Source organism: Petaurus breviceps, unplaced genomic scaffold (genome assembly GCF_028583685.1).
Source record: "Petaurus breviceps papuanus isolate PSGF00001 unplaced genomic scaffold, PetGlider_PUasm1.0 90721, whole genome shotgun sequence".
In the NCBI taxonomy this organism is placed as follows: domain Eukaryota; kingdom Metazoa; phylum Chordata; class Mammalia; order Diprotodontia; family Petauridae; genus Petaurus; species Petaurus breviceps.
Window position 1 is genome coordinate 6,457,572 of NW_027187322.1, and position 27,664 is coordinate 6,485,235.

General features: G+C 39.6%; 1 protein-coding gene across 3 annotated transcripts; it reads left to right on the plus strand.

The window, feature by feature from the left end:
* The first annotated feature begins 249 nt into the window (after nucleotides 1–249).
* Nucleotides 250–27,664, plus strand: FADD (Fas associated via death domain). Of its 3 annotated transcripts, XM_069066541.1 has the most exons (4): nucleotides 250–443; nucleotides 13,420–13,496; nucleotides 24,630–24,963; nucleotides 26,216–27,664. In XM_069066541.1, the coding sequence occupies exons 3-4, from the start codon at nucleotides 24,660–24,662 to the stop codon at nucleotides 26,491–26,493; spliced, it is 582 nt and encodes a 193-aa protein (XP_068922642.1). In that variant the 5' UTR covers nucleotides 250–443; nucleotides 13,420–13,496; nucleotides 24,630–24,659; the 3' UTR covers nucleotides 26,494–27,664. The 3 variants fall into 3 exon arrangements, with proteins under 3 accessions (XP_068922642.1, XP_068922643.1, XP_068922641.1); XM_069066542.1 differs by lacking the exon at nucleotides 13,420–13,496 and having other exon boundaries at nucleotides 24,656–24,963; XM_069066540.1 differs by lacking the exon at nucleotides 13,420–13,496 and having other exon boundaries at nucleotides 251–443.

A 27,664-nucleotide genomic window follows, 5' to 3' on the forward strand; every position in this document is an offset into this window, starting at 1 on the left:
ACACAGAGCTGTAGGCAGGACCCAGAGGCCAGTTCTGGGAGTCTGGAGATTGGAGTGTGAGGGACAAGGGAGGTGACTGGCATCACCCAGCAGAGTGCTTGGGAGGGGAGGATGGGGCTGGGCAGGGCTTCAGGTAGGAGAAGCCAGCGGGTACTGGCAGGTGGAGGCATTTGCAGGTGCTGCCTGGTCTTGGAGTGCCCTCTGGTGGCCTCAGCTGGGCAGTGCCATCCTAGTTTGGGCGCCAAGTGGGAAGGCTCCTCCCCAGAACCAAGCAGGAAGTCCCTGAGTCACCCCAGGTTCAGGCTGCCCACAGGAACCAGGAAGTCGCTGCCCTTCTTTAGAGAAAGGCCTTCCTTCCAAGTGGCCTGGGGTCTCCCAGTTTTGCCTTATCCTTGACCTCTCCTTCCAAGTGACCTCTGTGGAGTTGGCCCTGAGTTGCCAAGGTGGGTGAGTGGGGCTGTCTCTGCTGCGTGGTGTCGGGTGGAGGGCTAGGGTGAAATCCAGACCAGCCTTGGGGGGAGGGGAAAGAGGGGGTGATCCTGGGCTCACCCCCTCACACATCAAGCTGAGGTACCCAAGAGGCTCCACTTGTACTCCAGAGTGGGAGAGAAAGGGGATTCCCAAGGGAAAAAACTAGAAAGAGTCCGGTCTGGAAAAAGCAACCAGTCAGGCAACTAGCACTAATTAATTACCTGCTTTGACCCAGCATGGCACTAAATCACCCTAGGAAGGGAATCTCGGCCAGTATCAAGTCCTGGAATAAAGCAAAGCCATGAAATGAGAGATAGATTGCCTTTAATTGAGAGAAGAGTGAATCTCTTAAGACTAGGAATGGAAAGACATTACCGAAATTCTGACATTTCTAGGGTCACGAAGGAGTGGCAAGCAATGTTTGGTATGGACAGTTTTGTCATTCCCACCTCTGATTCTGAGAAACTGAGTCTCCTCAATGCTCAATGAAAACTAGGCTGACCTTCATTAGTGTGGAGGAGCGGAGAGGCATTGACAGGAAGGAACTCGGTGGGGCAGTTCCCGACAAGCCCACAGGCATTACCCAGAAGAGAGAACTGTCAACAAGTCCAAAAGGGAGGAAGGGTTCATTTCATTGGAAGCAAAGAGGGAAGGGTAACCCACTCCCATCTGTGCATCTCATCAGTGCATCCTTCTTAGGACTTGGGTTCTGACATCTCCTAATGCAGTCCTTTGGTCTGGGCGGCCAGGTCACCCACAGATACTGGCTTTTCTGTTGAAATCGCTTACAAAATAGCTCTTAATGCAAGTATGCTTTGTCAGTAACCAGGTCAGGGAGTGAAGAAGTCATTTAAACCTTGTAGCTCTGGTAAGAACATCAAATTAGAGATTTCTCCACCAGAGAATGTACATTTCTCCATACTCCTTGCTGCTGCTACCCTTTTCTAAGCCAGAGAGTTGGATATTGCCAAAAACAGGCTGAAAGGAGAATCTAGGAAAATTTGATTGGAAGAATGAGCCCTTTTAGTTATGAATTTGCTATCAGCTAATATCAGCTAATTAGATAGGCTGAGGCTGAAAGGTGCTTTTAAATTGGCATGGACTCCACAGGCATTTAACTCCTGGTGCTCATATTTCATTCTTTTTTTTTTTAAGAAATTGGGGTTAAGTAACTTGCTCAAGGTTATACGGTCAGGTGTTTCTGGGTGCGTGCTAAGTGTCTGAGCCCGGATTCGATCCCCAGGTCATCCCGACTCTGGGGCCGGTGCTCTTCCTCGCTGTGCTACCTGGCCATACCTCATGTATTTCCTTCTTCACCTCTGATTCATGTTCCAGAAAAGGGAGGAAACTTCTGTGTATCACCTGTATTTGCCTTGTAACATGGGTTAGCAAATTCTCATGTCGATGTATTTGTGAAATTCAAATGCAGATTGAAAAAATCTGAAAATCCTAAACCCATTTCACACATACATGATCTTATTATTAAATTTTCACCAAAATCTAGGGCTTTTTGTTTTGGGGCTGTTGTTGGGTTTTTATTTGCTCTTGGCTGTTCATTCACCCCTCAGGAGGATGTGATTCTGCTAAGGAACTAGTAACAGGACATTTTTATAAGAAGATGAGCTCTAATATAAAAGTGAATACATTTAGAAGCTGCCAGGTTGACTTCAATTGTAACAAAAGGCTCTGGGATGGGATGTCTAAATACACTGAGTAATCAATTTCAAAACATGCATCTCAAATAAAACATTTTTGTACTTCAAGACATGCTCAATACCCATGTGGTAATTCAAAATTAAATAATAAACCCAAATAAAATGGACTTTTCTCACTTAAGTAACACAAGCTATTCCATAAAGTACTCTCCTCTAAGGAAATTGTTTGTACCAAAATAATTCTCTTCAAAATAAAACTGAAGATACTTCTGATTTAGTCTTAATAATTAATAGAATACAGCCTGGTCCCATAAATTGTTGCATCAATACCCAATTATTCTTACATTATCTTGAAACATTTAAGGACCTCCACCTCAGTTCATGGTTGTCAACCTCAGAGGGTTCTTGGCATCTTTGGCCTAATAGTGCTTTCCTTCCTTCCTTCCTTCCTTCCTTCCTTCCTTCCTTCCTTCCTTCCTTCCTTCCTTCCTTCCTTCCTTCCTTCCTTCCTTTCTTTCCTTCTTTCCTTCTTCCTTTCTTTCTTTTTTCTTTCTTTCCTTCTTTCTTTCTTTCTCTTTGTTCTGTGTAATTATATGTAAAGATAATTTTCAACATTCATTTTTTATAAGATTTGAGTTTCAAATTTTTTTCCCTCTCTCCCATCCCCCTGCAAGATGGCAAGCAATATGATATAGGTTATACATATGCAACCATGTAAACATGTTTCTACATTAGTCATGTTGTGAAAGAAGAATCAGAACAAAAGGGAAGAGTCCCCCCACACACACACACACAAAAGTGAAAGTAGTCAGCTTCGATATGTGTTCAGACTCTATAGTTCTTTCTCTGGCTGTGGATACCATTTTACATGATGACTCTTTTGGGATTGTCTTGGATCATTCTATTTCTCAGAAGAACTAAGTCAATTATAGTTGATCATTTTACAATGTTGCTGTGACTCTATACAGTGTTCCGGTTCTGCTCATTTCTCTCAGCATCGGTTGATATAAGCCTTTCCATGTTTTTCTGAGGTCTGCCTACTCCTCATTTCATATAGAAAAATAATATTCCATTACTTTCATACACCACAACTTGTTCAGCCATTCCCCGATTGATGGGCATCCCCTCAATTTCCAATTCTTTACCACCACAAAAAGAGCTGCTAGAAATATTTTTTGTACATGTGGGTCCTTTTCCCATTTTTATGAATGTCTTTGGGATACAAACCTAGTAGTGGTGTTGCTGGGTCAAAGGGTATGCAGTTTTGTAACCTTCATTTTCCTGTTTTGCCATATTAGACAATCTGATAGGTGAGGTCCAACCTCAGAGTTGCTTTAATTTGCATTTCTCTAATCAATAGTGATTTAGAGCATTTTTTCATATGACTACAGATTGCAGGAGGGAAGGCAGGGCAATTGGGGTTAAGTAACTTGCCCAAGGTCACACAGCTAGTAAGTATTAAGTGTCCAATGTTGGATTTGAACACGGATCCTCCTGACTCCAGGACCAGTGCTCTATTCACTGTGCCACCTAGCCACCCCCTGCTTTGATTTCTTCATCTGAAAACTGCCTGTTCATATCCTTTGATTCATTGATCAATTGGGAATGATTTGTCCTACTAGCATTTCTTGATGGTTACATCTGGTGTGGGACTCAGAATAACAATATAAGTTATCATAAGCTCTTAAACAACAATAATCATAGCTTTTGTTGGATTCAGTTATTAAGTATCACATATCCTTGATAACAAGTATTGACTACAATCACAGGTCAAAAAAGTAAGTGATTCATTATTAAAAGAAACATAAGTTATCTTGCCTTGGTTAGAGAAAGTTGCAATTAGAGGAAAAAGCAGGGACGTGAATATCACACATCAATACTGTTCTGAAAGGCCTGCATCCCAAGGCTCAGAATGACCATAGGCAGCCAAGTATATAGAAGGAGGTGGGCAGATTTCTTATATGGGAAAATGGATTAAGGGAGTCAAACCTTAGCCTTCCCAAGGTCACCCTCCTAACATTATTCCCAGGGACAGATAGATACCTACTGAACTTAGATTTCAGATGTCCCTCCCATGAAGTGCTCATTTAAGATTGTCCCAAGGGCATTACAAACCTAAGAATGAAACTCAAAAAGAATATTTAGGGTCCCACAAAGTTTTCACCTCAAACAGCAAAGTCACACTAAGCAAAGTTCCACTAATTACAGTAGGGCTGGACACAATTGTTGTCAATACTCTCAAGCTATTGCAACAAATTAACTAACACAAATAAAATAAATTATAATAAATAAGATAAATTTATCTGGCCTTCTAAATATCACACCAAAGATTTTTACTTAACATTCCTTTCTATTAATATTTCTTTCTCAAAAAAAAAAAAACACAGCAAAAGGCAGTTATTAGAACCTATTGAAATAATATATGATAGCTCTTAGTTCACATAAATAGTGAATATATGATAGCAGTAAACCTCCAGATAGACATCTATCTTTAATTCAAACCTAAAAGCAAAAATAAATCCCCCAAATGGAGTTTATCAAGACTAAGTTGGTGCAGAATGTCTTCAAGTATCATAAATAGATTCCAAATTACCATAAATAAAATAAATTCCTAATTACCACTTGCCTCTCATCAAAAAGTATTTGCAATGGGAAGGAGATTCAGCAATGCCAAAATTATACCCAATTAAATCGACCCTGTATTAATAACCTCTAATAACTCAACCGATAATCTTTCAATTTTTGTAAGTGATAGCAAAATAATTTTAGATGAAACTTCCTCTTTACTCTAGACAAGTACTTCAGAATATTAAGAGTTTTCAAGTATTTTTTTTTCTTTTTCTTCTCTCTCCCTCCACATTTAAGCTTATAATATAGGAACCGCTAGATAAGAAAGGAGTTGTGATCCTATCCGTATATCTGCACCTTATCATGAACATGATTGTGGATCTGAAAGGTAAAACAAACCCGTTCCTAGTCAAGGTACTTCAGTTCAGTCTCTAAATTACTTTACACAGCAAATCATTCTGAACAAACTTCATTAGAATTTACATGAACCGACCTATAGATTTCCTCACTCTAATTAGGTGTGGCAGGTTTTCCTTCCTGGAGCTCGTAAGTTATAGAATTCAGAACTTGAAACAAACTTCTTATAACCATGCCACATTCCTTACCAGATAGAAACAGACAAGTTTTTCCCATCATTATCATCCATATAAAATACAATACTCAACCCTGAATTGAAGATCTCACAGTATTCAAATTACAAGAGATCTCTCTTTCTATGTTAGTGTTATTACCAAGTTTCACAGTATAGACATATACATAATTTTACACTAACCATACTAGGAAATACATATAAGTTTTGTCTATTTGAATTCATTCATGATCAACAGATTAGCCTAAAATGTGCTAGGCTAAAATATTATAAGATTCTAGATAAATGGCTGGTTTGAGGCCAGGCAGGAAAAAAAAAAAGATCTAGGTTTTTGATCCAGCGCCTGCAGGGCATGGTCCATTTTTCCAAGCAGAAACCTCCAAGAGCTTTCACTGAAGGCATTAATTAAATAATTCTCAATTTGAGCAGTACAAGGAAACATTTGCTGTCTTATCTAAGTCACAGGTCACAACAACCAACATTTTTTTTCATAATATCCAATATTTATATATTATTAGATTTATAATATGGACTTCCTACAAAGGTGGGTGGGCATGACTGGCCAGATGTTTTTCTAACCTTACTAGTAGTAAACTAAAGTCAAAACTGAAAGTCATTTTTAGGAGACTATGGTCCAATGGCTAGAGACTAAGGTTTTGTTTTTTTTTTTTTAATAGGAATAAAAATGTTGTTGGTTTTTTTTTAGTGGTTTCTAGCTCTAACTAAAATCAAATTGCTGGGGGTGGCTAGGTGAACAGAGCACTGGTCCTGGAGTCGGGAAGACCTGAGTTCAAATCCAGCCTCAGACACTTAACACAAAAACTAGCCGTGTGACCTTGGGAAAGCCACAACCCCAATTGTCCTCCAAAAAGCAAAAAAAAAAAAAAATTTAAATTGCTGTACTTTACTGAGCATGTGGCTAGATCTTAAAGTCTTACAATATTGACACCCTCTCAGTTACCAATCTGCAAAAAAAAGCAAGTACTCAATGCTACTTTACACTGTCAGCAGGTCTAGGGAGATTTTAGGACTCTCTCTTTCCAGATGAGGATATTTGAAAGGGTTCCTTGCTATACCAACTTCACAGGAAACCATGATTACTATCTTCTATGTTTCTTTCTTTTTTATAAGCAATTGGGGTTAAGTAACTTGCCCAAGGTTACACAGCCAGTTTTTTGTGTGGGTGTTAAGTATCTGACGCTGGAACTGATCCTGGTCCTCCCGACTCCAGGGCAGGCACTCTTACTCACTGCACCACCTAGCTGCCCCTCTCTTCTATATTTCTAAAAAGGGGTTTTAATAACATGTTTGCATCTGTCTTTTAACAATTAAATCCATAACCCAAAAGAATTAAAAAAGAGTTCACTTTTCTACTGATATTTCTTTTTTTTTCTTTTTTGGAGGGCAATTGGGGTTAAGTGACTTGCCCAAAGTCACAAGGCTAGTAAGTGTGTTAAGTGTCTGAGGCCAGATTTGAACTCAGGTCCTCCTGACTTCAGGGCCAGTGTTCTATTCACAGCACCACCTAGCCACCCCCTATACTGATATTTCTAATACAATGAATTATCAAATTAATGTTAGACCTTAACTTTATACACATTATAATCATATAACTGGGGCAACTTGACTTATAATGACACCACTAACAAGTTTCCTGATATAGTATAATCATAATGAATTTCACTTAAAATGAAGCTAGAATAAATTCAAACACCTGAATCTGTTTTCCAAATGTCATCCAACAGAACCTCAATGAATAATTTCAGCTATTTAGTATTATATTTTATAAAAGGGCTACTTATTCTAAGCATTTCCTATTTTGAGATTCATTATTTCCAGCTATGCAAAAGATTTTTAAAAGTGACAGTAAGAGATTTTAATTATTGCACTTGGTGTTCATCAAGTTTCTCCTAATCCTGTGTAACTGTCTATTGACTTGTAAATCAAGCTGCACAATTTTTATTCTGGATCTACTTCCACAAAAGTCACACATGCTCATACCCTCCCAACATACTTAAGCTATGTAAAGCTGGCACTTGGCCACTCAGAAGAGCTATCCAGAGGCAGGAGGGGCTTGGAGCTATTGCCCACCTCCACTGTGCAGAGTGTGTCCCCAATATGTGCCCCAACTTTCTTATCTACCTTCCATAGTTTCCCTCCAGCCCTTATTTCTCTTTCAAAATCTTCCAAACCCATCACTCAAACTACCCTATGTTCCCAAGCTAGAGTTTGTTTCAACTGAGGGGATTCTTTTCATCAATTTACCTATGACAATTATGCTGTTGTTTGGTTAGCTGTAATTCAGGTGTTCTCTAGGAGATCAAAAGCTACAAATCTCTCATTCTTCCAAAAGGAGATAGAAACTTGCACTGCCTATTCGTTGTCCCAATATAGAAAGACATTTTTCGGACAAACCCTTTGTAAAAAATCCATTAAGATGTTTTTAGTAATTACAAAAACTTTTAAGGAGGCCTGTTGAAGACCAGGAGTGGGTCCTGGCCTCTCCCAACCCTGTTAACAATTCATTTGTCTTATTGTCTACAGAGATCAACTCAAAGCAGTTTTCTCTTTTTCTTTTTTAATTAATTTATTTACTTTTAGTTTACAACATTCAGTTCCAAAATCCCTTGAATTGAAAGCATTTTTCTTTTTGTTTTTTTTTTAAATAATAGTTTATATATATTTTTTTAACATTTGATTTTAAAACTTTGAATTCCTAGGGGCGGCCAGGTAGCACAGCAAGTAAGAGCACCAGCTCCAATGTGAGGATGACCTGGAGATCGAATCCTGGGCTCAGACACTTAGCATCCACCCAGAAACACCTGGCCATGTAACCTTGAGCAAGTTACTTAACCCCAATTGCTTAGGGGCGGCCAGAGCACTGGCTCCAGTGTTGGGATGACCTGGAGATCGAATCCTGGGCTCAGATTCTCAGCACCACACCCAGAAATAATTGGCCGTGTAACCTTGAGCAAGTTATTTAACCCTGATTGCTAAAAAACAAAACAAACAACAACAAAAAAAAAACCTTTGAATTCCAGATTCATTCCCTTCCTCCTTTGTCACCCACCCTTACTGGGAAAATAAGTAGTTCAGTATAGGTTGTACATGTGTAGCTAATGCAAAGCAATAGCATAGTAGATATATTGTAAAAGACTGACTATATCTCCCTCCCTCCTATCCCACCTCCCACTTATTCTATTCTCTACTTTGATCCCATCCCTTTTCAGAAGTGGGTACTTCCAACTTCCCTTCCCCCCCAGCCTTCCCTCCCTTCCATCATCCCCCTCTCATCCCCTTTCCCCCTACTCTCTTGTAGGGTGAGATACCCTATTTAGTGTGTATGTCATTCCCTCCCCAAGCCAAATCCAATGAGAATAAGGTTGACCCATTCCCTTTTGCTTTCCTATTCTTCCCCTCCATTGTAGCCATTTTTTCTTGCCTCTTCTATATGAGATAGTTTACCCCATTCTGTCTCTCCCCATCTCCTCTCATTATATTCCACTCTTGCCTCTTAATATCATCTTTTAAGTGTCATTCCTTCCTATTAAATTGGTCCTGTGCCCTCTATCTATGTATACCTGTAAACATATATACACAATTCACATATGTATTCATATGCCCCTATACCTTCTGATAGAGACATATATATTTTCCCTTCAACTATTTTCATACTGAGAAAAGTTTCATCAGTTACAATTATTGTTTTTCCATGTAGGAATGTTAATAGTTCAACTTTGGTAAGTTCCTTATGATTTCTTTTCCTTGTTTGCCTTCTCATGCTTCTCTCACTTCTTGTATCTGAATGTCAAATTTTCTATTCAGCTCCGGTTTTTTTCATCAAGAATGCTTGAAAGTCCTCTATTCCACTAAATGACCATATTTTCCCCCTGAAACATGATATTCAGTCTTCCTGGGTAGGTGATTCTTGGTTTTAATCCCAGCTCCTTTGACCTCTAGAATATCATATTCCAAGCCCTTCTATCCCTCAGTGTAGAAGCTGCCAGATCCTGAGTTATCCTGATTGTGTTTCCACAATATTCAAATTGTTTCTTCCTGGCTTCTTGTAATATTCTCTCCTTGATCTGGGAATTCCAGAACCTGGCTATAATATTCCTAGGAGTTTTCTTTTTGGAATCTTTTTCAGGGGGTGATCAGTGGATTCTTTTGACCTCTCTTTTGCCCTCTGATTCTAAAACATCAGGGCAGTTTTTCTTGAGAATTTCTTGGAGGATGATTTCTAGGTTCTTTCTTTGATCATGTCTTTCAGGTAGTCCAATAATTTTTAAATTATCTCTCCTGGATCTATTTTCCAGGTTTTTCCCATGAGATATTTCACATTGCCTTCTATTCTTTCATTTGTTTGGATCTGTTTAACAGTATCTTGATTTCTCATAAAGTCATTAGGTTCCATTTGCTCCAATCTAATTCTGAAGGAATGATTCTCCTCAGTGAGCTTTTGAGATTCTTTTTCCATCTGGCAAATTCGACTTTTTAAGGCATTCTTCTCCTCATTGCCTTTTTGACCCTCTTTTGCCATTTGAGTTAGTCTGTTTTTTAAGGTGTTATTTTCCTCAGTCAGGTTGTTGACTCTTATTTCATAATTTTCTTGCATCATTCTCATTTCTCTTCCCAACTTTTTCTCCACTTCTCTTATCTGATTCTTAAGGGCCCCTATGGCCTCTAACCAGCTCGTATTTTTCTTTGAAGCTTTTGGTGCAGGAGTTCTGACTTCACTGTCTTCCTCCTATTCCATGCTTGATCCTTTTTGTCCCCAAAATAGGAGTCTAATGTTGGATTCTTTTCTTTGCTTTGCTTCCTTTGCCTGATCATGTCGCCCCTAAGTCACTTGACCCCTGGGCTTTTTGCCACAGTAGGACTCTGCTGCCAGACAGGGGAGCTTCATTCCAAATGCTGGGGTTTTCTCAGCTGCCAGAGGTATTAGTTGGGTGCCCTCTCTGAAGCCTCCACATGCTCTGGCACACTGATCACACACCCCAGGACCTCCACCCTAGAACACAATCCAGATCCAAGCAGGTTAAAGCAAGAACGATTACCCCTCAGACTGGTGCTTGGTCCCCCCACACTCTGTAGGCCAGGAGCCGAAGCTTCCATGTGGGGGCAGCTGCACCACAGCCTCAGTGACTTCTTGTCCCAGGGGCAAAAGCCAAGGCATTCCCAGCTACTGGGTCCCAAAGTCCACACTGCACTAACCTCGCACTTTGTCCTTAGCATCTAAGTGTTGATAATTCTGGGCTTCCACAGCTGCTGGTGATCTGGAGTCCCTCCAGCCGGTGGCTAGTCAGGCCGCCCTGGGGCTAAAACCTCCAGCTTGTGCAGGCTGGGGTCGGCCCCCAGACCCCAGCACTGACCGATTTCTGCCAGCCCGCTGGGTTGTCCTCAGCAGGAGGCTAGCTTCTCTGTGTCATTTTGTGGGTTCTGTAGCTCCAAAGTTTGTTAAGAGTCCCCTTTTACATGAATTGGAAGTGGTGGGAGCTGGAGCTGCTCAGAGGTCCTGTTTCTACTGCGCTATCTTGACTCCGCCCCCAAAAGCATTTTTCTTAACTAAAAATAATTCTCTGTTCTGCTTACTTTTCACTTTTCAGAATCTGGAGAGAGTTAATATTTAATAATTCATAAGCCAGGAGAGTTGTAATTCTCTCACAATTTTTACCAACATTACTGTATCAGCAATGCCATATTCACAATGCCTATAGAGATTACAAATATGCTGATATAATTATCCATTAGAAAATACGTCATGTTTGCCATATGAGGAAATAAACTAGAAAATTTATTAAGATACCAAAAGACTGAGTCCCAAAACCAGAAAGTGAAAGCCATCAGAGTAGTTATGACATTGGCACAGGTAGATAAAGTAGAAAGCACCCACATTTTCAAGCCTTTAAAACAGAACAGGCTACCTCAGGCAAAGGTCCTCCTCTCCCCACGCACAGCAACCACCCAGCGTCCTGGAAGCACACTCCCAGCAGCTCCGGCCCCTGGCAGTCCTCAGCAGGAGTCCTTAGCAGAAAGTCCTTAGCAGTTCTAACTCAAAAAGGGCTTCGCGCTGCCACTGCCTCTGCTGCTGCCGCCGTCACCACCACCGCCAGCCACCGAAAGAACGCTAGCTTGGCTTCCGCTTCCTCTTGCTCCGCCCCTTCCTGCTACGTCAGCAAGTCCAACGGGGCATGGAAGATCTTTTAATCCCATAACCCTTACAATTACTTATACAAAAAAAATTTACAGAGGTAATGTACATTTTAAACATAAATTGTTGAAATTCTAAAGTCATTGCATTTCAGGCCATTGTGGAAAAACCTTGATGAAAGTATCTTAAAGGACAAAAATTTATTGTACAGTTTTAAACCCACTTCCTTGATGTCAGATATATTGGATAGGCAAAGACAGTTCCCCAGATTTAAACTGAACATAATTTACAAAGTTTAGTTTGGAATCCAATTAAACCTGAGTTTGTAAACTTTTAATTTTCAAGAGAATTTTCCAATTATAATTTTAATTTTATCAAGGAACAAGAAGAGATCATACTTTCTAGTTGCTTCTGAGTTAAAACAAAATTTCTTTCCACAGTCAGCTTCACTAAATCAGCAGGTATTCAACCTTTAAAATTGGTGAAGAGATCACTGGAGAAAGGCTAGGGTTGGGATCTCATCTTTATTACCCTTCCTCTTCCTCCTTAACTTTCTACGCCCTCAAGGGACATCCCATACACACCAGGGGATTCTTGATAGGAATATTTTTTGAAACAAATGGGGAAACTGAAAGCTGTATGGTTGAGCACTTTTGCTTAGCCCATTGTAGACATGATTGGGATTCTCTCTCTCTTGCCCTGTGTTTTGATACTTCTTTACTTCTCAAGGTGGAGAAAACAGAAGGTGAGAAACATTTGTATCCTGAATCACATTAGCCTGTTTGGACAAAGGGAAGAGGTTTTTAGTAAATGTTTCAATTTAACTTAAATTTAGCAGAAATTTCTTTTTGGGGGGAAGGGGAGGAACATGATTTAGGATGGGTGGGAGGCTACCAATTAATCTCAATTAAAATTGAAAATTAAAGGTGCAGGAAAAAAGAACAGGGGGGCTATATCTGGAGGTCTTCTTTCTTCTTAGCTATCAAATAATAAATCTAAGTCTCTTATAAGGAGTAGGAGTCTCATAATTTACAGTAAACTTTCTAAGTTCAAAATGCATGTCAATTCAAAAGTTTTTCCTTGATTGATTCCTGCTTCTCTTTAATTTGCAAAACTCCTAAGCATACAATTAAATTTCTAACACTTCCTTACAAGCTTTTCCTCTTGTCAGCAAGGTTACCATTTCTCTTCTCCCCATAAAACCACCAACCAGTTTTGTTTTGTTTTGTTTTTTCTGGGAGAGTTTGTTCTTATCTGCCTTAATTCTTTTTTTTTTAACATATTTCCATATTAGTCATGATGTAAAAAGAAAATATAGACCAAAAAATAAAAATAATAGAGTAGTGGGAAATGGTAAGCTTTGATCTGTATTCAGACTCCATCACTTTTTTTTCTGGTGGTAGATAACATTTTTCATCATTAGTCCTTTGGAATTGTCTTAGATCATTGTACTGCTGTTACTGTATGCAGTGTTCTCCTGGTTTTACTCACTTCACTCTTCTTCAGGTCATGTAAGTCCATATTTTTCTGAAAGCATCCTGTTCATCATTTCTTTTCTTTTAATTAATTTGTTTATTTACCTTTAGTTTACAAGATTTAGTTCCACAATTGCTAGAGTTTCAAATTTTATCCTCCTCCCCCCACCGAAGTGGCATGCAATCAAATACAGGATCTACAAATACCTTCACATTAAACATTAGTGAGCACAGCGAGTAACAGCACCGGCCCCAGTATTGGGATGACCTGCAGGATCGAATCCGGGCTCAGACACTTAGCACGCACCCAGAAACACATGGCCCTGTAACCTTGAGCAAGTTACTTAACCCCAATTGCTTTAAAAAAAAAAAAAACCTTAGTGAGGTTGTAAAGAAAGATTATAACCAATAGAATGAACAATGGGAAAGGAAAACAAAACAAGAAAAAGAAAGAAAACAGGTAGTTTGCTTCAATCTGCATTCAGACTCTGTATCTCTTTCTCTGGACAGGGACATCTCTTTTCATCATAAGTCTTTTGGGGTTGACTTATAACCCTGCATTGTTGAGAAGAGGCCAGTCTATCAAGGTTGGTCATCACATATACATTGTGTCTGTAATTGTGTACATATTCTCCCGGTTCTGCTCTTCTCACTCAACATTAGTTTGTATAAATCTTTCCAGGTTATTATGAAGTCCATCTGCTCCTCATTTCTTATAGCACAATAGAATTCCATTACATTCATATACCACAACTTGTTCAGCTATTCCCCAGTGGATGGGCATGCCCTCGATTTCCAATTCTTTGCCACCACAAAAAGAGCTGCTATAAATATTTTTGTACCTACAGGGCCTCTTCCCACTTCTATGATGTCTTTAGGCTGCAACCCTAGAAGTGGTATTGCTGGGTCAATGGGTATACACTTATTTATAGTCCTTTGGGCATAGTTCCAGATTGTTCTCCAGAATGGTTGAATCAGTTCACAACTCCACCAACAATGCATTAGTGTTCCAATTTTTCCACATCCTCTCCAGCATTTATCATTTTCCTGGTTTTTCATCTTAGCCAATCTGACCAGTGAGACATAGTACCTCAGAGTTGTTATGATTTGCATTTCTCTAATCCATAGTGATTTAGAGCATTTTTTCATATGCTTATAGGTATCTTTAATTTCTTCTTCTGAAAACTGCCTGTTCATATCCTTTGACTATTTATCAATTGGGCAATGACTTGTATTCTTATAGATTTGACTCAGTTCTCTGTATATTTTAGAAATGAGGCCTTTATCAGAGACACTGGTTGTAAAAATTCTTTCCCATTTTTCCACTTCCCTTTTATTCTTGGTTACATTGGCTTTGTTTGCACAGAAACTTTTCAATTTAATGTAATCAAAATTATCCATTTTGCATTTTATAATGCTCTCTAACTCTTGTTTGGTCATAAAATCTTCCCTTCTCCATAAATCTGACAGGTAAACTATTCCTTGCTTTCCCAGATTGCTTAGAGTATCAGCTTTTATACCTAGATCATGCACCCATTTAGACTAGATTTTGTTATATGGTGTTAGATAATGGTCTATGCCCAGTTTCTGCCATACTATATTCCAGTTTTCCCAAGAGTTTTTGTCAAATAGTGAGTTCTTATCCCCAAAACTGGGGTCTTTGAGTTTATCAAACATTAGATTACTATAGGCATTGACTACTGAGTCTCATGTACCCGATCTATTCCATTGATCCACTACTCTATTCCTCAGCCAGTACCAAGTAGTTTTGATGACTGCTGCTTTATAATACAGATTAAAATCTGGTATGGCTAGACCACCTTCCCTAGCATTTCTTTTCATTAATTCTCTTGATATTCTGGACCTTTTGTTCTTCCAAATGAATTTTGTTACTATTTTTTCTAGCTCTATAAAGTAATTTCTTGGTAGATTGATTGCTATGGCACAAAATATGAAATTTAATTTAGGTACTGCCTTAATTCTAAAGACTGCTAATTCAATCCTTAAAACTTGACCAGTCCAGGGTGTTAAAGGGAAAGGAAAGATCTTTTTGATAGCCCAGAGCTTACCAGAGTGACTACCAGTGGTATGCAATGGCATTGTAAAGGCTCTGAAATAGACAAACAAGCAGGAAACATTAAAAGGCATGTAACAGCAACTTCAGGATAAGGCAAGTCTGGTTTTAAACCTAGATGATGGGACAAAAAGAAGAAAGAGGTGCTTGAGCTGAAACCTTCACGGTGTTGGCTTTCTGCTGAAGCAGGTGTTGATACATAAATACAAACACTATGCTTCACACACCACAAAGGCTGACTGGCTGCAGCTTTTCAACATCATGTGAGCAAGAAAGTCCTTTTTTAAGGTCTAATTATGGGATCCATGTATGTATTAGTCTTGACCATAACCCTCAGGTCTGTCCCATGGCCTGAGACACCCTATTTTGGTTTTCATTTTCTTTCTATTGAGATTCCAGTTGGCCTAATCTTTCTTGGAGGAGAAAGCTTTTAGATCCATCCCTTGTCTTTTCAATTTTACCAATGATTGCTAATGTTCCAAAACCTGCTATGTATCCAGACCCATGTTGTCAGGTCATTTGACTGACTGCAGTACCTTCTGGGGGCCAGGGAAGTGGATCCCAAATTGGTTGCCATGGGTATTTTTGTTTTGTTTTGTTTTAACCAACTCTCACCTAAAAAGGTGACTCAAACGAAAGAGATAGGAGTCTTTCTTCAAGAATGAATAGGTACTTACCAGTGCAGGGGAGAGGGGGCTTGGAGACTGGGCACAAAGGGCACATGCTTGTGCCAGGGCTGCAGGGTGCAGATTGTTCTGTCTGGATGACCCCGGGCCCCAGAAGCCTAGATTTAGAACCAAGAGGAACCCGGGAAGTTGTCTAGTTCAAAGTGAGGCCAGAGAGTTCAGGGACAGACCCAAGGTCACACACGTGGTGAGCATGAAAGGAGGAATTCAAACATAGACCCTCAGCCTCCAGAAGCAGTTTTCTTTCATTCCTGTAAAATGTGAACCAGGATGACTATGTTACCCAACCTAGTGCCCAGCTTGGAGGCTCAACGGAGATTAGGTCTGCAAAGTACTTGACATATATTTGTGGTTGTTATTCAGATTGGTCTGACTCCTCCTGACCCCATTTGGGGGTTTCTTGTCAAAGACACTAGACTGGTTTGCCATTTCCTTCTTTAGTTCATTTTACAGATGAGGAAACTGAGGCAAACAGGATTAAGTGACTTGCCCCGGGTCACACAGCTGGGAAGGGAATGTCTGAGGCCAGATTTGCATTCAGAAAGATTAGTCTTCCTGACTCCAGTCTTGGTACTCTATCCACTGAACCACCTAGCTTAGCTACCTGGAGAATGGAAACTCCCTAAGGCCAGGGATTATTTGGGTGGGTCTTATTTATTTATTTGTTTGTTTTTATCTTAGTTCATATTTTAATGTATTTCCTTTTTTAACATTCATTTTTTACAAAATTTTGAGTCCCAAATTTTTTCCTTTCTTCCTGTCCCAATTTGATATAGGTTATACATATGCATCATGTAAAACATATTTCTATATTAGTCATATTGTGAAAGAAAGATTTGACAAAAAAAATTACACTTCGCAAAAGGAAAAGCCAAAAAAAAAAAGTTAAAATAGTATGCTTTGATCTGCATTCAGACTCCATAGCTCTTTCTCAGAATGTGGATAGAATTTTCTGTCATAAGTCTTTTAGAAATGTCTTAGGTCAGGGTATTGCTGAGAAGAACCAAGTCTCTCATAGTTGATCATCTCACAGTGTTGCTGTTACTCTATATAATGTTCTCCTGGTTCTGCTCACTTCATGCCACATCAGTTCATACAAGTCTTTCCAGGTTTTTCTGAAATCCACCAGCTCATTTCTTATTGCACAACCGTATTCCATTACATTCATGTACCACAACTCCTTCAGCCATTCCCCAGTGGATGGGCATCCCCTCAATTTCCACTTCCTAGCCACCACAAAAAGAGCTGCTATGAACATTTTTGTAGTGATATTGCTGGATCAAAGGGTATGCACAGCTTGATTGCCCTTTGGGCAGAGTTACAAAGTGCTCTGCAGAATAGTCAGAACAATTCACAACTACACCAACAGTATATGTGTTCCAATTTTCCCATATCCCTGCCAACATTTATAATTGTCCTTTTCTGTCATATTAACCAGTCTGATAGGTGTTATTCTCATTTGCATTTCTCTAATCAATTGTACTTTAAAGTATTTTTTTTAATACAACTATAGATAGCTTTGATTTCTTCATCTGAAAACTGCCTATTCCTATCCTTTGACCATTTATCAATTGGGGAATGACTTGTATTCTTACAAGTTTGACTCAGTTCTCAATATATTTGAGAAATGAGGCCTTTATCAGAGATACTTGCTGTAAAAATTGATTCCCATCTTTCTGCTTTTTTTCTAATCTTGGATGCATAGGTTTTGTTTGTGCAAAAACTTTTTGTTTTAGAGGCAGCTAGGTGGCACAGTGAATAGAGCAGAGCCCTGGAGTCAGGAGGACCTGAGTTCAAATCCAGCCTCAGACACTTGACACACTTACTAGCCATATGACTTTGGGCAAGTCACTTAACTCCAATTGCCCTCCAAAAAAATAAAGCAAAACAAACCCCTTTTTAAAAATTTCCCACCCCGCTTGAATATATAATATTTTTCCCCAGTTAAGTTAAAAACAATTTTTCTTTATCTCTTTTTTTAAGTTTTGAGTCCCATATTCTATCTTTCCCTCTCTCCCCTGAGATAGTAAGCAAACAGATTATACATATGCAGTCATGTAAAACATTTCTATATTGGGGAGGTTAGGTGGTACAGTGAATAGAACACCAGCCCTAGAGTCAGGAGGACCTGAATTCAAAACTGGCCTCAGACACATAACACTTACTAGCCCATGTGGCCTTGAGCAAGTCACTTAACCCCAATTGCCCTGACTTTCCTCCTCCAAAAAAAAAAAGCAAAAAAAATACCATTTCTATATTATTCATTTTGTACAAGAAGACTCCAAAGAAAATGAAAGAAAGAGAAAAATAGCATGTTTCAGTCTGTATTCAAACAATATCAGTTCTTTCTCTGGAGGTAGATAGTATGCTTCTTCATTAGTCTTTGTCTTGAATCATGTATTGTCTCTCCTTGATCTGTTCTCCAGATCAGTTGTTTTTCTGATGAGATGTTTCAGATTCTCTTATGTTTTCTAGTTTCATTATTTCTTGGTGTCTTATAATATCATTCAGTTCCTCTTGCCTAATTTTAATTCTCAAGAAGTTATTTTCTTCCTTAAGATTTTGGAATTCTGGGGCAGCTGGGTGGTGCAGTGAATAGAGCACTGCCCTCAGAGTCGGGAAGACTTGATATCAAATCAGGCCCCAGACACTTGACACTGATCTAGATGTGTGACCTTGGGCAAGGCACTAAACCCCAATTGCCTTGCCTTCCCCTCTCAAAAAAAAAAAAAGATTTTGAAACTCTTTTTTCCAATTGATTAACTTTTAATAATTTTCTTGGATTGTTTTTTTTCTAATTTTTCCCCTTAATCTCTCATATTTGATTTTTAAATTCCTCTTTAAGTTCTTTCAAGGACTTTTTGGGGACTTGTGACCATTTAATGTTACTCTTTGGAGTAGGAGTGGCTTTTTTTTACCTCAGTATCTACCTCTGAATATGAACCCAGATCTTGTTTTAGTCCATAGTAGCTACCTATGGTCATGTTCTTTTTCCTTTTCTTACTCATTTTTATTTTATTCTATTTTATTTTTAGCAGCTTATTATTATAATCAGGTTTTAATCTCAGTGTTGCCCTAATGCTTCAGCTCCTCCTGACTATTATTTTCTGAATCCTTTCCTGGGGCTCAACCTAAGGCAGTTGTCTCTTCCCCTAGGAAGATTTGGGACCACAGTTAGGGACACCAGCCATACTGTCCCTAAAATGGTCTTGCTCCCTGTGGCAGTGGTACCATACCCACACGGCGTGTTCTTCCTTGCCCACAGGCACAGCCCAGGATTCTTTCTGGTCCACACTGCTAAGTCTGACCTCACAAAACAGCATGGATCCTTCAGGCTTTTACCACTCAGCTGTTTGCTGTTTGTCAGATGAAAGTTTGTGAGGTAGACACTCCTGAGACTGTGAGAACTGAATGGAAATAGAAAGGAATACATTTTTTTTTTCATCAATTCATGGAATCTTTGCAAAGATTGACCATGTATTAGTGCATAAAATTTTTACAGCTAAAAGCAGAAATAATTAAAGTATCTTTTTGAGATCACAATGCAATAAAATTATATTTAATAAGGGACTATGGAAACATAGATTAAAAATTAATTAGAGATTAAACAACCTAATCTTAAAGAATGAATCATAGCAGTAATCAATAATTTCATTAAGGAGAATAACAATGAGACAACATATCAAAACATATGGGACACAACTAAAGCAGTGGTCAGAGGAAAACTATGTTAAATGTTTACGTCAGTAAAATAGAGAAAGAGAAAGCCAATGAATTGAATATGCAATTTTATTTATTTATTTATTTATTTACTTTAAGCAATTGGGTTAAGTAACTTGCTCAAGGTTACACGGCCAGTTATTTCTGGGTGTGGTGCTGAGTATCTGAGCCCAGATTTGATCCCCAGGTCATCCCAACACTGGGGCTAGTGCTCTTACTGTGCTACCTGGCTGCCCCTAGGATATGCAATTAAAAAAAAAAAACTAGAAAAAGAACAAGCTAAAAATCTCTAATTAAACACTAAATTGGAAATTTTAAAAATTAAAGGTAAGATTAGTAAAACTGAGTGTTTAAAAACCCCCTTCAATTAATAAAACAAACTAGTAGTTGTTTTGTGAAAAAAAAAAACAATAAAATCATTGGTTAATTTGATTTTTTAAAAAGAGAGAAAATTACTAGTATCCAAAATGAAAAGGGTGAATATGGTACCAATAAAGATGAAATTAAAGCAAGTGTGAGGAGTTATTTTGCCAAATTATATACTAATACATTTAATAATTTAAGTGAAATGAAAGAATATTTAAAAAATATAAATTGCCTAGATTAGCAGAAAAGAAAATAGAAAATCTGAATAGAACATATTTTAGAAAAGAAATTGAACAGGCCAGAAATTCACTTTCTCAGAAAAAAAGCAGCAGTACCAAATGGATTTACAAATGAATTCTATCAAACATTTAAAGATCAACTAATTCCAATAATTATTTGGAATAATAGGCAAAGAAGGATCTTACCAAAACTCCTTTTATGAAACATGATATTGATACCTAACCAGAAAAATTAAAAACAGGGAAAGAAAATGATAAACCCATTTTATTAATGAATATGGATGAAAAAATTCTAAATAAATTACTAGCTAAAAATTACAACAATATATTACAAAGATTATACATTATGACCAAGTGGGGTTTATACCAGGAATGCAGGGATGGTTTAAAATCGGGAAAACTATTAACATAATTGATTATATCAATAATAAAAGTTTTAAAGGTCATATGATTACATCAGTGGTTGCAGAAAAAGTGCAACACTCATTTCTGTTTAAAAAAAAACACTTGGAAGTATAGCTATGAATGAATTTGTGCTTAAACTGTTATAAAGCATTTATCTAAAGCCATCAGCAAGTATTATTTGTAACGGGAAGAGCCTAGAAGCCTTTGCAGGAAGATCAGGTGTGAAACAAGGATGCCAACTGTCATCGATATTATTCAATATTGTATTGGAAATCCTAAAAATAGTAATAAGAGAAGAAAAAGATAGAAAGTATCAGAACAGGGAATGAGGCAATAAAACTGACTTTTTTTTGCAGACAATATAATGATATACTTGGAAAATCCCAAAGACTCAACTGAAAAGTTAGACAGAGTAATAATTTCAGCAAAGGAGCAGGATACAAAGTAAATCCACACAAATCATCAGCATTTCTATTTATCACAAAACCTGCAAGAAGTGATACTAAAGGGGCCGCTAGGTGGCGCAGTGAATAGAGCACCGGCCCTGGATTCCAGAGGATCTGAGTTCAAATCCGACCTCAAACACTTACACACACACACACACACACACACACACACACACACACACACACACACACACACAAACTAGCCGTGTGTGTGTGCGAGTGTCTTAACCCCAATTCCCCCCAAAAAAAAAAAAAAAAAAAAAAAAGTGAGAAGTGATGCTAAGAGATCCCCCATTTAAAACAGTATAAAATACCTGAGAGTACACCTGCCAAAACAATCCCAGGAACAATATAAACAAAATTATTTATATTTATATTAATTTATTAATTATTAATAAATTTATATTTTTATATTAATAAAATTGTTATTCCAAAAATAAAAATATTTTTAAAAATAACTTTATGCAGATAAAATCAGATTTAAATGATTGGGGAAATATTACTTGTTCATAGATAGGCAAGACCAATATGATAAAAATGAGAATTTTACCTAAGCTAACTTATATATTCAGTACCATCCCAATTAAATTACCAAAAAAATATTTTACTGAAGTAGAAAAACTAATCACAAAATTCATTTGAAAGAACAAAAAGTCAAGAATGTCAAACGCACTAAGGGGAAAAAATGTAAAGGAAGGAGATTTAGTAGTACCAGATCTTAACTATATTATGAAACAGTCATTATCAAAACTGTTACTAGCTAAGAAATAGAAAGGTAGATCAATGGAACAGAGTAAATATACAATTTACAGAAGCAAATAAACATAGCAGCCTTATATTTGACAAGTGTAAAGAATTAAGATTTGGGGATAAGAATTCATTATTTGGTTTAAAAAATTGTTGGGAAAACTGGAAAGCAGTATGGCAGAAACTGGGTATTGATCAGTATCTTACACCATTTACCAAAGTACAATCAAAATGGATACATGACCTAGATATAAAGAGAGAGATTACAAGAAAATTTGAAGAACGTGGGATATATTATTTATCAGACTTATGAATAGGTGGCCACTTTATGAATCAACAAGAGAGAGAGAGAACAGAGTAAAGTGTAAAATGGATAATTTTGATTACATTAAAATAATGTTTTGCACAAATAAATATAGCCAAGATCAGAAGGAAAGAAAAAAATTGGGGGAAAAAATTTAGAGACAGTTTCTCTAATAAATATCTCATATCTCAAATATGCAAAGAACTCTGCAGAACCTATAAGAATGCAAGCCATTTCCCAATTGATAAATGGTTAAAGGATATGAACAGGTAGCTTTCTGATGAAGAAATGAAAACAACTTGTAGTCATTTGAAAAAACATTCTAGATCATTATTGATTAGAGAAATGCAAATTAAAACAACCTTGAGATAGCACTTTACACCTCTCAGATTAGTTAAAATGATTGAAGTGGAAAGCAAAAAAATGCTGGAGTGGCTATGGGAAAATTGGGACACTAATTCACTGTTGGTGAAGTTCTAAATGGATCCAGCCAGTTTGGAGAGCAATCAGTGTGGAATCATGCCCAAAACTTTGCTATATACCATTACTGGCTATTGTCCTTCATTCTCAAAGAGTACCAAAATGACATCACTATGTCAGAGTTGAGTTACAATACATGTAGGTCTATTTCCAAAGATGATTAGAAACAAAAGGAAAAAAATCAATATATTCCAAAATGTTTATAGCCGTTCTCTTTGTGGTAGCCAAGAAATGGACGCTCAGGGATGCCCTTCATTTGGGGAATGTCTGAACGAGTTGTGGCCTGTCATTATGGTGGAATGCTGCCATGCTATGAGAAATGATGAGCTCAACGATTTTATAAAGACACAGAAAGACTTGCATGAAATTAGGAAGAGTGAAATGAACAGAACCAAGTTGTTTTAAGAATAACTTCAAGTGAATAAGTCATTTTGACCATTATAAATGCCCGAATTAACTACAAAGGACCTATGAAGGAAGACACTCTCTGCATCCAGAGAAAGAAGTGATAAATAGAAGTATGTGTACTGTATGGTTTTACATGTAGATACATATTTGTATTTGATGCTAGCCATGTGGATGGGGGGAAGGGAAGAAATAAAAAATTTACATGACAACTTTATTATATATTTAAAAGGAATAGCAAGTTGTACATAACAGATTTGTATTTCATGTGAAATAATTTTCTTATACTACGTTATGGAAGTGCTTATTTTATTGCATAAATTAAATATAAAACAAATCTGAAAAATGTAAAAGATGGTGTCTGCCTTCATGGAGCTCATAAACTAAAGGGTAAGACAGTGACAAATGTAGACAAAGCAAGCTATGGACACGATAAATGGGAAAGAATCCAAAGAGAGAAGGCAGTGCAATGAGGAGGGCTGGGGAAGACTTCCAGGAAAGATGGGATCTGAGCTGGGACTTAACGGAAGCCAGGACAGTCGTTGATTAGAGCAGAGGGGATAGAACATTCCAGGCATGGGGGACAGCTAGGGAGAAGGCCCAGAACTGCAGGGCCTTGACTGAGTAGCAGCCTGGAGATCACTGCAGAGAAGAGTGCATGTCAGGGCATAAGATAGAGAAAAACTGAAAGGTGGGGGAGGAGGGTGTCAGGAGGAGCCTTTGAACTTACTGAGTAGGGGGAGGGACGTGGTCAGACCTGTGCTTTACAAAATCCCTTTGGCGACTGAATGGAAGCAGGCAGACCCCTCTAGCAGCTCTCTGATAGTCCAGGTGTGAGAGGATGGGACCTGCACCAGGGTGGGAGCAGTGAGAAGGAGGCAGATTGGAGAGATGCTGCAGAGGGGGAATCAATCGGTCTTGGCACCTTATTGGAAGTGGAGGGCGAGAGAAAGTGAAGAATCCAGGTGATTTTTCTGTCGGGAGCCTGAGGGGCTGGGAGGAGGGTGGTGCCCTCTGGGGAAGGTAGGAGATGGGAAAGGTGATGGGTTCCATTTTGGACATACTGAGTTCAAGTTGTCTACTGGACATCCAGATCAAGATGTCTGAATGGCATTCAGAGATGAGGAATTGGAAGTCAACAGAGAGTTTGGGGCAAAAGAAGTAGATCTATCATCAGCATAGAGACAGATGTTCATTAAATCCATAGGGGCTGATGAGAGAAGAGAAGAAGGCCCAGGCCAGAGCCCTGAGGGACCCATACAGTTAGAGGGTGTGATGTGAAGGGAGTTCTAGCAAAGGAGACAGGAGAGGTCAGAGAGTTAGAGGATGGGGGTGGTCCCAAAAACCTAGAGAGAAGAAAGAATCAAGGAGGAGTGATCACCAGTGTCAAAGGCTGCAGAGAGGTCCAGGAGGATGGAGCTGGACAAAGGGCCATTGGTTTGGGGGACTAAGATCGTCCATAACTGCTCTGATAAGGACCAGTTGAGGAGTTGAGTGGGTATGATTATTTTATGGAATTGATTAAAGGGATGTGATTTTGGTCTTTGGTATCTAAAGGGTTGGAAAAAAAGGATTTGCCTTATTCTCTCGAGTCCCATAGAACCAGAAGGTATGAGGGGAGAAGCAAATAACCCAGTTGAGGCTAGTAATCAGGAAATGCTTCCTAATGATCAGAGCTCCCCAAAGGGGATGGACAGCCTTGGAAGGTGATGGGCATCCTTGGCTCAAGGGCTACAAGCAGAGACGGGAAAGACATTGGTTGGCAGTGTTGTGGAGGGAATACTTGTTGGGTCTGGCTTGGCCTGGAGGCTGAGGGTGGCTCTGAACTTCTGGGAACCTGTTTTCCAGCTGCTGGCTTCCTCCTTCACTCCCAGGGCCATGGAGAAAGGAGACCTATTCCTCGCAGTGCTACAGCACATCTCCTCCAACCTGTCAAGGAAGGAGCTAGAAGACATGAAATTCCTTTGCAAGATGAAAATTGGGAAGAGAAAGTTAAATGAGATTGAACAAGGGATTGACCTCTTCGTATGCCTGATGCAACAGAATTTACTTTCTATGAGCAACACTGAGTTCCTGATCTCAATGCTTAAAAGCCTAAAGAGGGAAGACCTGATACAGGAGTTGGCCAGTTGTGTGGAAAACAAGCCTGGTCCTGGGGAGCAACTGGCCCCACAGGTGGAAGGTAGGGCCTCCGTCACCTGCTCTGGGGTTGGCCTCTGGCCTCCGTCACCTGCTCTGGGCTTGGCCTCTGGCCTCTGGCCTCCGTCACCTGCTCTGGGCTTGGCCTCTGGCCTCTGGGAGCATCAGGGTGCAGACCTCCAGGAGGCAGCATCCTGTGGGGGAGAGCTCTCTGATTTGGAGTCAGAAGCTCTGAGTGTAAACCTTGTGACTTGGAGCAAGGCCCTTCCTCTCTGGTTCCTCTCATCTGAAGGAGGACACTGGGCAGCTGAGTTTGGGGACTTCCACCACCTCTGACATTCATCTGGCTCCTGGATTCACAGGTGTCTGGCTCCCTCCCCCCTGCAGCATGGGCCCATCCCTGTGGATGGCTAAGAAGCCACCAGGCCAGGTTCAAGACTCAGTGACCCACTCCCACGTGCCCAGAAAGGAAAAATCCTTAAAATGACCAGGGTTGATAGCACTGTCTGTAATGTCACACAGGTCAGGAGATAGGGGTGTGAGCATTATTTGGGGTCATAGAAATGATGACTTTGCCTGAGAAGGCAAAGACACAAGCCTTGTCCTGCTAGAGAAGGGGCAACTGGAAGAAACATTTGGGCAGAATTAACAAGATCTGGCAGTTGACTATGTGTGGGGTGGAGAGATTGAGGAATCAGCAACAGTGAAAGAGACTAGAAGAATGATGGTGCCAGAAATAGGGGTAGAAAGAGGGAGGGAGGGAGGGAGGGGAAGGAAAGGAAAAGAGGAGGGAAGGATGAGATAGAGGGAAGGAAGTCATAAAGGAAAAGGAGGGAGAAATGAGAGAGGGAAAGAAGCATGTGAGAGAGGGAGAGAATGAAGGAAAGAATGTTAAAGAGGGAAGAAAGGAAAAAAGAATGAGAAAGAGGGAAGGAAGGAAGAAAGAGAAGGATGGGAGAGAGAAAGGAAAGGAAAGAGTGAAAAGCAGGGGAGGGAGAAAGGAAGGAGAAAAGGATGGGAGAGAGAGAGGCAGAAAGGAAGATGGGAGAAGGGGGAGGGAGGAAGGAAAAGAGGGAGAAAGGAAGGAATGGAGAGACAGAGAAAGGGAGGGAGGAAAGGAAAGAAAAAGGAAGGGAGGGAGAGATTCTAAGGTGTTAAGGTGCTTGGAGGTGAGAGCCTTGGTGGGTGGCCAGTGATGTTTAGAGGATTGTCGGTGGTGCACATCCTTCACTGGGTTTATAGATTTCTCTTTCCTAAAGTCTTTACCACTCCTATCTGGCTCTTCCATTTTGCAGCCCAGCTGGAGATTGCATTCGATACTCTTTGTGACAATGTGGGCCGGGACTGGAAAAGGCTAGTTCGGAAGCTTGGCATTTCCCAGGCGGACATCGATAAGATTATGTATGCACACCCTCATGATCTGAAGGAACAATTCTTCCAGTCGCTTTTACTCTGGAAAAAATCCAGTGGTAAAGAAGCCCATGTGTCCTCCATCCAAAAGGCCCTTCGGGACTGTAACCTGAACCTAACAGCAGACATCTTAGAAGAAAAGCTGGAGGTGATGCTGCTCTGAAAAGGCTGCCAGTGAGGGTGACCAGAAGCCTGGACAACCACTAACAAACCACTTTTCTAAGCTAACTTGCCCCGTTGAGATTGACTTGGTCTCCTGAGAGTTGTCAAGACCAAATCCGAAACAGGCTAGATTCACCCACTGCCCCCCCATCTTCCTGCCAACTCCTTTGCCTTCTCCCTCATTCTACCTCCAGCCCTGGGAACACTGAGCAAATCCACACATTTTTTAAAAATTTGGTGGTTTTGGAAGATTACTCTGCATGGTGGGTGAGTGGAAGAAAGGGGAAGTCAACTAGGTGAGTATTGCAATTACCTGAGTTTAAGAGGATGGAGACTCCCAAGAAGAGTAACCTACAAGACCTTCCTAAGGAGGAATAGCAACACTTAATGACCAGTGGGCACAGAGGCTTCAGAGCAGAGCCTGAGTGCCTGGGCCTAGAGGAAGGAGGAGCCTTGGCTCCCACTGCTGTGTGGGATGGCCTTCCTCGTCCACTGGGCTTTTATTTTCAGACCCCAAAATGCAATTTGGGAGGACAGGATTTTCATCAGTGATTAAAAAGGAGCTAAAAGGGATTTTCAGACTGTAAGTCAGAGAGTTGTCTAGGACACAAGGAGTCAAAAAGAACAGAATGAATGCCTAGAGCATTCTGGGAGGCTTTTGTTGGTGAATCTCAGCTAGTGCCGTAACTGGGAGACCCTGGCAGAGGACCATGCAGTGCGGCGTGCCCACATCAAAAAAGGTGCCGTGCTCTATGAATGAAACGATTGCAGGAGCTCAAAGGAGACGTGAGCTGCACAAATTTAGAGGCATCTCCATTCCAAATGGTCGTATGGACTATTTGTGCCTAGCTGGTGCTAAAGTCCTCCAGGCTCCCATGGGTCTGATCTGCACAGTCATGCACACCGTATGCTGCCTCCGCATCGAGATGTAATTTTGGTTCTCTTTGATCATGAATAACTATCACAGCTTATAGACAAAAAAAAGCACAAAAAAGACTCTGCCCTTGTCAAAGAGTGGCTTGCTTTCTATATTTCATGTTTAATTTATGGAATAAAATAAGCATTTCTATGATATAGTTAGGCTAAAAGATGATTGCACATAAAACTGCAAATCTATTGTGAACAACTTGCTATTCCTTTGAAATATACAATAAAGTTATCATGGAAAGCTC